The sequence below is a fragment of the Hermetia illucens genome, chromosome 2 (assembly GCF_905115235.1).
Source record: "Hermetia illucens chromosome 2, iHerIll2.2.curated.20191125, whole genome shotgun sequence".
In the NCBI taxonomy this organism is placed as follows: Eukaryota; Metazoa; Arthropoda; class Insecta; order Diptera; family Stratiomyidae; genus Hermetia; species Hermetia illucens.
This window is the reverse complement of record NC_051850.1, coordinates 152906822-152921444: the sequence shown is the minus strand read 5'-3', so window position 1 is coordinate 152921444 and position 14623 is coordinate 152906822. Positions and strand designations below refer to the sequence as shown.

The 14623-nt window shown below is 39.5% G+C and overlaps 1 protein-coding gene across 1 annotated transcript in view; it reads right to left on the bottom strand.

Moving 5' to 3' along the window:
* LOC119648843 (mucin-5AC) overlaps window positions 1-14623 on the bottom strand; it is a 303326-nt gene that overhangs the window by 63398 nt on the left and 225305 nt on the right. The window contains exon 4 of the mRNA XM_038050718.1: window positions 11872-11922. Within this exon, the coding sequence (XP_037906646.1) occupies window positions 11872-11922 (51 nt within the window). The remainder of the gene's footprint in view (window positions 1-11871; window positions 11923-14623) is intronic.

The window sequence follows — 14623 nt, the reverse complement described above, 5'->3', positions numbered from 1 at the left end:
ATGATTTTTATCCTATTGCTTTTAGGGGTAATTTTGTGATGTAGGCAAAGTTTTAGGAACCGAATGTCTTCGGTAATATCAGCCATTTTTTTTTGCTTAGCTTTAAGTAATCTTTGAAATACGGATGGGGACTTTGATGCCATATTATATCATACATGCCATGCATTCAAGCCGGCTTATTTGCACTAGCTGTTTTTTAGAAAAACCAAAATTATTCCTTTTAAGTCTACGAGCTATTTGTTTTTCCAAATGCACATTTCAGTAGCTTTAAATCGATTGATTGTTTTTACCCTTAGATTTGCCCATGAAGAATATGAATTTGAAGATACAAAAAGTATTAATAGTACCCACGATTTGATTCTCGCTGGCTAGCTTAGATCGAACTCGCCATTTTTTTCGATAATAGGCTTGGTCGGGGAAAAGCCGAGAGGGTTTAAGTCACCATTTAGCGTATGAAGCCATCATTCGGATCTCGTTTTTGGATTTCCCCATCGATTACGATGCCCATTGGCAATCCTAACATGATCCACTACCAAAGCGTTGTGTCATGAAACAAGGAGTTCTCTTGCGGTAGTTATTTAATATCAGAACAATAGATAACAACAATAAAGTATTGAGGGTGTGCTACGCTATAGCTCTGAATCTAAAACTTAATTTAAGATACTATACAATTAATAAATGCATTGAAAAACATGGCAAAGAAGAATTCGTGATGCAATATATTGGGCATAAGGAATAGTTTACGATATTGTGATGTTCGTATGTCATCCTCCACAGAGAGCCCCACCTCTTCTTTTGGACTCCTCCCATGTCACTTAGAAGGTACATTTAGTTGCCTCCATCCACTTCTTCTCCTACGGTGTAGTATTTTTTGGGTCTCCTTTATATAAAATTCCTAGTCCTTTACTTCTCGTCAGATTTCTCAATAAGTTAAATTTACCTTTTCAAGGTTTTGTGTAAAACAAAACCTTATTAAAATCGATTCAATGTCTGTCTGTCTGTAACATGCATTTGTCTCCAAAACAGCTAAACCGATCCGAACGAAATTTGGTGGACAGATGGGAACTATGAAATCCCACGCATACAGCGAGTGGCATAAATTTAAGTGGAGTTTAAAGGAAGGCTCCCCAAACATGCAAAGGGGTAATTCAAAGTTTAGGGTAGGGTATTAAATGAAAGGTCTCAATTTGTACTTTCCGAAACTGCCATTAGTTTTGGTATGAATTGCAAAGTACGTGAGTAAGGAGTTAAAATGTACGCACTTAAAGTGAGACAGGACCCATTTTCGTAAACTACTCAACCTAAAAATCCGAAAAAAATCAGGGTGGTGCGCCTAGATGAAATCTAGGCCTCGAAATATGTCCCATTTCGATATCTGCTCCAATAAACTTACTAATAGTATATTAGCACTTTTTAGAAATTGATTGAAAGCCCCCTTAAATTCATCCTAGGACTTCCGAATTTTGTACTCGCATAGAGGATAATATTTCCTATATACTTACTAAATTTCGTGAAAATCTGGCCATTAACACCAAAGTTATAGCAGTTCAAACTTAGTAATTTCGCGTGAATTTACTGCTTCCAAAGCCATGCAAATCAGATGCTGACGTCATAATTAACCGGAACAATTGACACTCGCGTGAAATATTAACGTAGCATTTATGAAGAATCTACTTATCTGAAGTCCTTTTTAAGGTTTTATGAAAAACACTTAAGTGAGAGCTAATCTTTGAGAGATGTCCCATTCCGGTATCTGCTCAAATAAATTTACTAATAGTATATTATCAATTATTAAAAATTTACTAAAAAACTCCCTTTAAGTTCATCCTAGATGTACTAAATTTTGCAACGATGTAGAGGACAGCCTCGTGCATACACATGCCAAGTCCCATGAAAATCCAACTACTAGTGTCAAAGTTAAAGAAGTTGGAACTTATCAATTTCGTGCTAATTAACAGCATCCTAAGCCATACAAATTATTATTATTATTATTATTCACCTTCGAGTCAAATATTAAAATTCCATTCAAAAAGAATCTAATTCTCCCCAGCCTTTTTATATTTAATGTAGGTTACATTCTCGGCATTTGCTAATAATATTAAACTCAGAGTGTGAAGCGTGTGAGGTTGACTATTATCAATACAGGGGTTTCCATCAAATGATTTATTTAAATCGCTTTCTAAAAAATAGAGGGCAATTTTTAGTTATGTGACACGGAGCTGTCGTGCACTCGTCGCTCCTCACATCTTTTTCTTTTCTTTAGCCTTTGTCCCGTTCACAAGCGGGGTCGCTTACTATCGATGTTCAGACCAATCTTGGTAAGTGAATTCTCGTTAATGCAAATTACGTGAACAATCGAAGCCACCTCTCTTGCAGTTTTTCCATGATCGGTGCATTCGCGGATATTCTCATTCAAACGTGATCAAAGCGTGTCACGCCACCAGTGCAATGCAACATCTTCGTCCCCGTTACCGCAAGACGCCGTTCATTGTCTTTTATAGTCGGCAAACACTCAGTACTATAGAGTTGTGGAATGCCACTTCATCCAGGTTGCGTTAATGCGTGAAGCAATTTCATTATGCAGTTCTCTATTAGCGGATAGCATTGGCTCGAGTTATTTAAATTGCTGAGTTCTGGTAATGGCAGTAACCTGCCCCTCGAGACATTTAAATCGCTCAATTCTGGCAATGGCAGTAATCTGCCCAGAAAAAAGTGGAAAAAAGTCGGGAGGCTTTCAAGTCAGCATTCAGCGTATCAAACCACCATTCGGATCTCGTTTTTGGATTTTCCCATCGAACACGATGCTCATGGGAATCCTAACACGATTCACTACTAAAGCGTTGTGTTATGAAACAGTAGTTATTTACTACCACAACAATAGATATCAACAACAAAGTATTGAGGGTATGCTACGCTATGGCTCTGAACCTAGAACTTAATCTAAAGATACTACACGTGATGTAATATATTGGGCATAAGGAATAGTTTACGACATTGTGACGTATGTCATCCTCCACAGAGAACCCCACCTCTTCTTTTGGACTCCTCCAATGTCACTTAGAAGGTACATTTAGTTGTCTCCATCCCCTTCTTCTCCTACGGTTTCTTTGGTTCTCCTTTATATAAAATTCCTAGTCCTTTACTTCTCGCCACATTTCTCAATAAGTTAAATTTACCTTTTTAAATATTTGTTTTTCCTTTAAGCTTAATTCTACAATTTTTTTATTCCATCGGTCCTCAACTTTTTAGACAGATGGTTAACTTGGATTGTAGTTACGCTATTGCTTCCACTAAGGTCAACTAGACGGGCGGGAGGAACATTCTGCAATCGATCGAGTCGCGATCCACGGTGATCAACTGGCTCTAGTTCACGGTGGAGAAAATGTTAAGGCAAGGAACATATGTAAACCCTAGACGAGGATGATTATTTCTTGACTCTGAGAAGTGCTTGTAAGACCACTTTTTTTTTATACATACATTAAGACAATATTGTAGATCGTAATTTGCCTTAAAATTCATAACATTCTCGGAAGAAATGTGACCATAAGAAAATATCATTGCGACAAGTAATCGCCCCATGTCTCTGTCTTCTTTTCAAGGTAGCATCCGAAAAAGAATAAAAATAAATACATATATATATGCGGCATAACTGACACGACGTGAATTTAAAAGAATATCTGCATGCCGATAGCATCTTCGGGGAAAACTAATTCTAGTTCTGATTCGTGTTGCTTGGATTCATACTTACAATGAAAGATATGGAAAGTATATGATTAGAGGGCTTTGATGCGTTCATAAAGACATGCACATGAAGATAATTTATTGAGATACGACGAGTTGGGCAAAAACTGCCTTTTAAATCATAATGAGCAAGTATTTCATTGGCTCAACACTATAGCTTGTGTTTACTCCTTTTTGGAGGATTCTCACACTCTTATTTTTCGTATTGTGAGGTGGCCGAATAATTTGAGTGTCATCCTCCCGCTTGCGCCGTCTTTGAATATCAGTTCGTCATAAATGTTTGTGTTCATCTTTGTGTTATCTGACTATTGCAGGCCCATCATTTACGCACACCCTCATTACAAATCAGATAAAAAATATTATCAATGCTAAAAAGAGACGGTGACGCCTTTGCGGAGTACATGTTCATTCACAGACAGCGCATCAGCATATTGCTATTCACAAGAAAAGGGCATAAGTTCAGTTGACTTCTAATCTTCTACTTTTTGCTCACAGTAATATTTAGCAATTTTCCATCTATATAATTAAAATCATTCAAGGTTTGCCTGGAACTCATCAACTTGCCTTCCACCAGGAAAATAACTAAAGTGGAAATTGAAATTTAGCATTAATTAAGGGAGTAAATGCAGCATTTAAACTCATTTATATAATTAGTAGCGTCTCAAAATTGATAAATATATTTGTGGGATTGATTGTTTATTAAAACTTTTGACCTTGCTTCATTCGAAACTCCCGCATACACTATCATTATAGTGATTTATCCATTATTGCCAGATATTCTCACGATTATGAGACTAGATAAAATACGTACATATAAGATTTTTTCATCAGATAGTATATTTAATAGAGTTACGGAACGAACTCGACAGCTTTCGATCTGACTGTCACTGAATTCATGATTTACGATTGGAGAATGCAACGATGGAGCCTATAATTAGTGTTTACTGAGTGGTATCGAAACGCACTTTCAGGTGGAAAAAATCATTACTACTTCCCTAATAAAGATTTATTACCAAATTACTATATTTCTAGAGGAAGTCAATTAGTTTTTAATTAGAAGGTTAGAAGGAGAACTGAATGAAGATGGAGAAAAGATATTTCGTTTGTTTGAGAAGCATCCGAGTTGCATTAATTCCATACGTTCATGTAATTGTGGGCGAAAAAAGATAGTAAAAGGTTGGTGAAGAAACTCAAAAAGCGGAATAAGATTCGCTATCACTTATCAATTCAAACCGATTCAGTGACTTGTTTGGTTTCCTGTAATTACTGCGGACAGAAAAAGTAAATAAGAATCAACCTTGTTACAAGTTTGGCTGGGAATGTACATTTGCGATAGAATGAGTGGCAGTGAATGAAATTTCCGGATTTGGAGAGTCCCAATACCGAGGCATTGAAATAAGATACTTCTTAACAACAAGTATTTTTTTCTTATAATTGTAGTTTCATTGGCTGGAATAGCGTGATTATGTTGTAATTTATGTGTCTTTTAGAAGTATGATTTCATCAACATGTTTGAAGAACCCTATTATGTTTTAAAAGCATTTCCAAACGTTGAATAGGATTAAGCATCCATTTCGAGAGGGATTTTTAAACAAATATTTAATAAATATTCTTCAAAGAAACTTAAGAATACTTCAGGCGAATCTAAAAAGCCATTAACCGATTAATTCATAGCTTGAAGGTACACTTTCCTTCCATTGTCTATTTACTAATGAGACACCATAATATCACACTTAAAACGATTCTTCATACTCACGAGTATACATATAACAAGATCTTTACTTTTGGATAATCCGAAGATTGATAGATAGCAATATATGTCTGATGAATGAATTGTTGAAAGTATTAATTTTTTTGTAAGAAGTATAGTAATTTTGATGGAATTTGATTATGAAATTTAAATTCGCCAAACGTTTTTGATCCAATCTTTCATCTTGTGAAAGAATGGATAAGTATAATGGGTAGATAGATAAATATCCGTGTATTTTAATTGATTTGATATGTTTTTCTGTAAAATAGATTAGCTGCCGACAAAATTTGTTTAATATGGGAAATATGCAAATTTAAAAGTTGTTTCTGAATAAAGAAGGTATGCATTGCTATAATGAGGTGCCTGAATGGAATCCTGGATTCTTTATTTTAACTTACATAACTCTGGATTTAGTTATTTTTACTAAGTGGAATTTTAGCGTTTTCGACACGTGCCATACAAGCATTTGTAGTTGAAAGCGTGAAATATTATTATTAAAAGTAAATGTAAAAATGATTGAGGTTTTTTGAGTTGCTATATCATTTCACGGAAAGACGGGAAGTTTTTATTATAATTTTATATACTTTGGGCGGCCTCTTTCTCGTCCATCCTCTTTCCTAGTTGCGAGTACTGTCTATAGCAGGCTCCACATCTTATGAGAAGCAATATATAATATTGTAGTTGGTTGTGACTCCATTCAATTTACTTTCTCATAATAGTGATGAGTTTGTGCGTTCACCACCCCTTCTGGGACTCATCCTAATGGCGCCGCTAGTGATTATACGACTTTGTCTCACCCATTCCATTGGTCTGAACTCATCATAGAATATTATTCATATTTTCCAGTGCAACAAATGTTCTCATTATCTGTGGCTCTGCGAGCTACTCGTAGTAAGTACATTTACTTGCTATTTTTCAGATGACCGATAGTTTATAACACTATGGCGCGTATCGTAGTGAAATGCCACTTTTTGGTGAAGATATTCCAGGTCTTGATGTTTCGTGATTGCTGTTTGCTCAATACTTCACTTTGATCATGCTCTGCAATACTATCCTCTAAGTGGAACAAGTTCTTGCCAAGTAGACCTTCATTCTCCTTGCTTTCTCTTTTGAGTAGACTTATGTATCTGTCGTGTATACTGTGCTGGAAATCATCATCAGCTAATTACGAAGCCAGCAATCATAGCCTCTTTTAGGATAAGAGCGCTCATTATATGCCATTTTCCACACGGAGCGTTGAGATATCCCAGCTGGATCCACTGTCCGCTTTGTACCAGAAAAGTCACTTAGAGAAGTAATTCTCGTCCAGTCCTAGCCCAAAAGCAACTATTTCAGTGAACATGCTTTTAATTTGGGATTTCCCCCATAGTATCTTGCAGCCAGATAAGGTGATATAATGGCAAATCTCCTGGAATTTCCACTTTCGTTATTAGGCAAATAATATTTTTGGAAATCTGGATTACAAAGCCTCGTTTATCCAAAACTTGTTACAGACGATCTTCCCAGCTCGTGTAGATGATTCCATGCCAATCCCACCCAATACACAACTGAAACTTCCTGGCTGCTAATTCTGACTTGGCCACAGTTTCTGTTGGTAGGTTCGGTTTTCTAGCGATTCACTAACAATTCGTTGATGGTAATTCAAATAGTTTCAAACGGTTTTTGCGAAATTTTTGGTCTCTGGACAATCGAAACCATACTTACAGGGTCAGACTTGACAATTTCCATTATGTATTTTATAGACATTTCGGTAGGGCACACAGTTTTGAAAAACGTGTCCACTTCAAAAGCCTTCACGGTCCCTTCTTCCAATTTATCATTTACCTCTATCTAGATAGGGTAATGGTCACGATAGATATTCTGTTCAATAAAGCTCCTCGCTAACATGGTACTCACTTATTTCAGGTTGGCTATTGACCCTAGGTCTATGCTTGGAAAATCGCTAGTTAACATTTAATTAGGACGTTTAGTCAGTTCTACGCTAGGAGAAGTAGAGCGGCTGTGCTTGCATGGCGGATAGGAAAATGTCCTTACAAAGTAATCTGTAGGTATATTCCGTCACATACTATTACTCTCAATGGGATATAATTTGGGCCAGCTTCGACGATGAGTGTAAGCTAGCAACGGAACGGAAGAATGCTCCATACCGAGAACTGTTGTATTCTCAAAGAGCGTGGACATGCGCGGAGACTTATCATGAACTCCAGCGAACGGAGAAACGACTTAACAGACAGAAAAAAGAAGCCTGGGAGAACAGGTCTGTGCACTCGAAAAATACAGGGAGCAACCGCACCAGGCGCGCAAGTTTTACCAACAAGTCAGCAGGATGGAGCCTTATACACCTCGATGATCCTTCTGCCGAGGCAAAGAGGGAAATCTGATTTCCGACAGAATGGGCATATTGGAGCGATGGCTTGAGTACTTTGATGAGCAGCTCAACAACCAAAATATCGGCGAGTTGGAGGTCCCGCCAACTGAAAACGACGGACAAACACTGCAACCACCAAGTATAGAAGAGACTGTCCGTGTAATTCATCGACTTAAAAATCATAAGTCGCCAGGAGCCGGTGGAATTACAGCCGAATTGGCTAAATCTCTAGGCTATCAATTACACCAAGCCGTTCATCAACTTAGCTCTGATGCCCGCCGATTATATGGTTTGAGAATTCGTCTTTGAAAAGACATACACTGTCGTAATCACCGAAAGAGAAGAATGGTCAAGAAATGACCATGAGTTTTTTGAGATTACAGACTTAAGAATCTTCACCGACGGGTCCGCCATGGGGGGCGGAACGGGCGCAGGAATGTTCTCCGGGAATCCGATTATAGAACTGGCTCGACCCCTCGGAAAAATGACGACCATATTCCAGGCGGAGATATATGCCATATGGCAGCAGAAGAATATCTGGGACAAAATGGAAGCGTCGCACCATTCAAATCTGTTCCCACAGTCGGGCGGCACTAAACACTAAACAGCAACGACATATCAGGTCATTTGGTGTGGAGTTGTCATCAGGTACTGCTGAATCTTGGCCGACTAAACGAAACATTCCTGCTATGGGTGCCGGGGCACTCTAATATCACTGGTAATGAGGAGACTGACAGACTCCCTCGCCGAGGGTTTGGATCCACAATGGCGGGGCCGGTATTGGTATCCGGCCATCCACTCTCAAGTCTACTCTGAAGGGTGAAATGCAAGGATTCACGCAGCCGACTGGAGAAATTTGAACTCTTGTTGGCAGGTGAAAATCCCACTGAAAGAGCCTGGGGACCCTAGAGCGGCATTTTTGTTGCCACATAAGAAATGGGCATGAAAACGCTAGTAGGGCTTTTAACGGGACACTGCACCCTAAACTGCCATATGGAAAAGATTGGGGTGCCCTGCCTTGCATTTTTTATGCAGCTGTCAGGCCTCCGCAGATCTCAGACGAAGACACCTTGGCAAGGTTTTCTTCAAAGAAGAATCTGCACACTCTTTGCCTCTGGAGAATGTTCTCAGATTCGCTAAAGCCTGCTAACGCCGTAGGCGCGAAGCCAATCAATAGGCGATCTACGGGGATTGTACAATGGGCATAACAATGGCCCCGCAGTAAACTAAACTAACTAGGCGTAAGGTGTGGGACAGCGAATCAATGCCTGACGACTGGCAAAGAGGCATCATCTGTCCCATACATAGAAGGAAGATATCACGCTGTGCAGCAATTATAGAGGTGTCACCAGCACCAGCTTTATAAGATATCCTCCGCTATCTTGCTAGGGAGGATAGCCCCATATGCCCAGAATGTCATTGGCCTATACCAAAGAGACTTCCCTCTAGCAATTCAGGAACAGACCGATTTTTTCTGTGTGGCAAGCGGTGGTAAAACTGTTGGGATATGGACGTCAGTTGTACTACTTTTCTTAATAATAATAATAATAATAATAATAATCGTTGGCGCAACAATCCATATTGGATCTGGGCCTTGAAGTGTGTTAGAGCACTTCATTCAAGACCGTAACGGTACACTACAGTACATTGAAGGAGGCAATGTGGTTAGCATTGCGCTCGCCCGAGATTATTACCCTGATTTGACTCAGGTACTCATTCACAGCTGAGTCGACTGGTATCCGACGTCAAATCCGCATCAAAACCGCACTGCTTAAACGGGAAGAATAAAGAAAGGAAACTACAACTTTGAGACGGTTGATAATTTCTCCTATCTAGGGTCGATAATCACAACCGATAACAGCTACAACGATGAAATCCGCGCACGGTTGTTGGCAGCCAATAGAGCCTATTTCAGCTTACAAAAACAGTTCCGCTCGAAACGTCTCATCATAGGGTCAAAGCTATAACTGTGGAAGACAATGATCTTGCCAGTCTTCGTGAATTCCTCGGAGACCTTGGTTCTTAGCAAGAAAAATTGCGAACTCTTGGTCGCAGTCGTAAGAAGAATCCTCCCAAGAACTTTTGGCCCCTTACATGACGATTCCGTGGTCTATATGACGATGAAATCCATGAGGGATACCATGTTTGTCTGGTTGTTGATAAAATCCGACTCAATAGGTTGAATCCGTATGGAAGAGGATGATCCAGCCCGGAAAGTCTATAAGGGCAATATCTATGGTAGAAAAAGAACACGAGACGGACCCAGCCTGAGATAAAGCGATGACATAGGTCAGGATGTCAGATAGCTTTTATGGATCTCGAATTGGTGGACCTCGGCGCAAAACCGGGATGTCTGGAGTTCATTATTAACTTATTAAGGCAGGCCTAGACCGGATACCAGTTGCTGCGTCGTTAATGATGGTGATACCTTGAAGATTCCCCGGAATGATCCTTTCTAAGGAAGGGTCATGTAGGCCCCGCCGTATAGCCATAAGTTCTGTCAGTTGATGCGAATAGCGAGAAATGTTAGGCCGCTAAAACTGGAAACACTGCGCACAAAGAGTACCTCCGTCAGACTTATAGGTTTCGAAGGTCAGTAGCCCGTGAACGAAGTTCGCTAACTACGAAAAAAAATTGCGATAATTGCGTTGTACCAATGCGGGAATACGCCAAAAAAGATTCATAATTTGTTAAAAAAGCTGCCGGCAAACGAACGATTCGTTTCTAGAACATTAGTTCGATACCACGAAATAGCTGATGTGGTTGACAGGGCGCGGGAGAGGCGCCTAGGTTCTGTACGTCGCCTGAATGTCGTGCATGCTGTGCGCAATCCTCTCCGCGAGCAGAAACGAATGTCGACGAAAATGGGCGTTTCAACTCGAAGTATGAGTCGTATTTTACGAGAAGATCTCGGCCTCAGTGCGTACTGGCGGTGCGTTAGCCATATGTTAACGCCAAAACTGAAGGAAATACGGCGAACTCTATTCTGATGAAAACATTTTACCATCAAGGAAAAATTCAACCGACAAAATGATCGAGTATATGCTCACAATTGTTATGAAGCCAAAGAAAATTCTCCGCGAGTCCAACATCGTCACCATCCGACTTCTGTCATGCTATGGTGGGGGCGTCTCATATCACGGCGTAACTGATATTCATTTCTGCGAGCGTCAAAACCAATGCGAGCGTGTACGAAAAGATGTTAGAGGATGTAGTTGAGCCATTGAGTGAATCTCTGTTCGCTGGAAAGCCGTATTGCATCCAGCAGGACTCGCCCCCCGCTTACCAAGCCAAGATAATTCAGCAGTGGTTAGCGGCACATGTTCCAGACATCATAACCGCGGATGAATGGGCCTCAGGCAACCCAGATTTGAATTCTTTGGACTACAGCCATTGGGCTAATTTAGAGGAGACTGTTTGCGATCGAACTTACACCAATTTAGAGAGTTTGAAGGCCGTTCATACCGTGCGTGAAATGATCAATGCATGGTCTCATAGACTTTGGGCCTGTATAGCTCTATGTTTCCCTTTTCTAATTGTGTACTTTTCGATTGATTTGGTTTATTACTTTGACTGACAGAACTTATGGCTATACTATGTATATGCTTTCTGCCGTTAAAAGATATTCTTAGATTCACAAAAGTATTTGATTATGCACAGGAACGAGCCTGAATGGTACTTGTGAACAGTGCAGTGGCATAAATATAGCCTGCCTACTTGAAACTAGTGTTTTCCTGCTCATAATCTAACTGAATTTCAGACTGAGGACTTTGGTTTTTTAGGTAGTTTCACCTTGCCTTGGTATCACATAACGGAGTGATCATTTGTTTTCACCTACTGGGGTTTATCGACCTAGATTCACATAAACTAGTTTTGGTGGATTTAAATGACAGTCAACTCGGAAAGCGTCCAGCGAATAGACGCAACTGGCATGCGAAAGTTTTTGACCAAGCAATGATTGTTTTCGTAGTACTATAAGCTGTAGCTCGAACTGTATCAAAAACTAACTTACCTCTGTCTTCGTTATATGATTTTCCCTTCCTCTGTCTCACAACTGCATCATCTGGAAAACAAAAGAATAGATCAAAATTAAAAACAAGGACAATACTGGTTCAAACTTTTATCTTTTAATTCTTATCCGACCACTAAAACGGAGAGCCGACATAATCTCATTATAAAATCTACGAAGTTCAATCAATTCGTTAAGGTCATTGTTGTCATCCTTCCAAAGCTTTTAATTATAAGTTAAATGCATATACAATGGGCGTGATGTAGATTTGCAACATCAGCTAAGTCCAAACAGTACCACACCTAAATCTCCACATCTTTATTTACCATAGGATTTAGCGTCAATGGTGTTCACCTCCTATTTGCGACTGTAGCCTTCGTCATCATCGAGTTATCTTCAAGCGCGATTGCCCTTTGAGTAAACATTTGAGCTGCCAATAATCGTGACTTGTTTATCGCATCTAAATGCCAAAATAGGTAGAATAATTTGCAAACACTTTTTGCAATATAGAAGCAATAGCTTTTATAGGACTCGGTACGTACTCGCATATGATAAATAGGGTAGCCTGTACTTGCCTTTTAGACTGGCTAATTTGCATTGCAATTATTGAGTTATGTAATAAAAGGAATTGGGAGAAAATACACATGAGAGGATATTTAAGTGCTATGGGTTATATGAGGATTGTAAAGTTTTGCTTTGTCCTTCATACTAGTTTACACCCCACTTCGCGTTGATGAAATTCTCCAATTGATATAAGGTCACCCATTGTATTATCCGTGGGTACATATACCTCCGAACAATATAAAGGTAATTGCTGATAAAATTGTGCATTATTCAATTATATTTTGATGATTTCGCAGTTTTCTTCCCTAGATACAAAAAGTTTCGTTTTATTCACCTCCTCTATGGTAACCCTTTTTCCTTTCTCAGCAAATATGATCAGAAAAAATGCAGTACATTACTAACCAATAAAACTGGGTGGTATCTGGCAATTCAAGATATTTCTCAATTATTTCTCAACTACTGCAAAAATTCGAAGTATCTAGATTAAATCGCCGCCTTTACAATAGCAAATTATCAGAATTTCAGATACATGACTCTGAATACTACTGAACAATGTTTTTGGCATACTCCATTGGCAGAGTGCGAGCTCCACACAAGCTACTATTACGGCCACCGCGGGCAACTATTGTTTTGCAATTTAATTTAAAGGCGTAGATATTCTTGTTAGTAAAATCGGATAAATCCACACTAACCAAACGGTAAATCATAAGTGGAGAACTTATCGTTTATCTTGCGTTGTGAAATAGAATGCACGTAACAAAGGCATTTTCATCCTGCTGGCAACTTTGTAAGGTAATCTAATAAAATCTATTCCAAACTATGCTACTTAAACAATTAGCCTTGGCCAAATGAAACTTCTGCTTTGATCGCCACGCTGGCCAATTAATCCGATATCTATCAATTCAATATCTAACGGAGAATGCCGATAGATTTCTGATAACTATGGAATTGAATGTGGGCGCGATGGGTGGGTCTTCGACCTGGTCTTTCTTTCACGTATGCCTTGTTCCGCTGTTGAGGTCAATGTTACTCCTAGCAGGTGGACAAATAATTTGTTTTGTGAATGGCTGATTACAACGTGATGCAGCCTGGGGAGCTAGCGGGCATCTGTATAAATGTATGTTTTGCAGGTTAGTTACTATTCATTGATGGTACTTTTGTAATCCAAAGAGTTTGGAATGGTAAAGTTGTTTATAAAAATGCAATTCTCAAAAACAAGACTTTGTGGACTGAAAATGGTGCTATAATTGAATTGATATCATCCAGTTGCCATTACATGCTGCAAGATGCATTTTTATGTTTTCAAAGATATGCGAACGTAAAAAGTGGGCCTTCCTTTCGGCTCTTAAATCGAGAACTACCGCGACGCAGACTGGAAAGGGTCAAGGTTTGCCCCTGCTAATGTTTTGTAAATGTTGTGTTAATGGTGAGTGTAATATTGGAAGATATTTGTTTAGAATAAGCTTGGAGTTTTAAGCTTGGAATCAACCGCTGTCTAAGCAGCGCCTAGTGGACAAATATCATATAGTATTTAATTGCAAAGAAATGCTACAAACTCAAGGAGAATTGTATGATATTTCCGGAGGCTGTAATAACAAAATGAGAATTGTGGTGGCCGGAAAACCACTCTGAGTGGCCCGAGACGATCAAGAAAGGAGAACTATCCCAAAATCTAAAAAGAAACAAAAGAAAGTCGGCGAAATTGATCGTGAAAGTGCGCCCGCAAATATTGAGCCTCCATCGAAGTGCTCCGCCGACACGCCCTTGCTTGCCCCTACAAAAGCTAGACTCGGGTATGTTGGGGGCTTCCTTTGAATACTTTGGTCCACCACGTGTCATTATACAAAACTTCAGGTGTCGTTTACCTGTGCGTGAGTCCACACCGGAACCTATTAATTCAACAAACATGGAAATACGCGCGAGCCTACCGAAAGATGAATATGCGAGCTAAATAGGAATTTAAACAAAAAATAAATAAATACCGTAAAACTACGGACCCGAGTGTTGTGATCGATAGAGAAGATCCTCGAGGGATCGCATTGTCAATCGATGTTTCTCCTGCTTCAGATGTGTTTTGAGGTGTGGCCTTTTAGGTTTCCTCCCTGTCTTGGCATTCACAGCCCATCATATTGGAAGATGTTCCTATTTAACGTGATATTTCTGGGTTGCAAGAGGAAGAAGGGAGATGGCA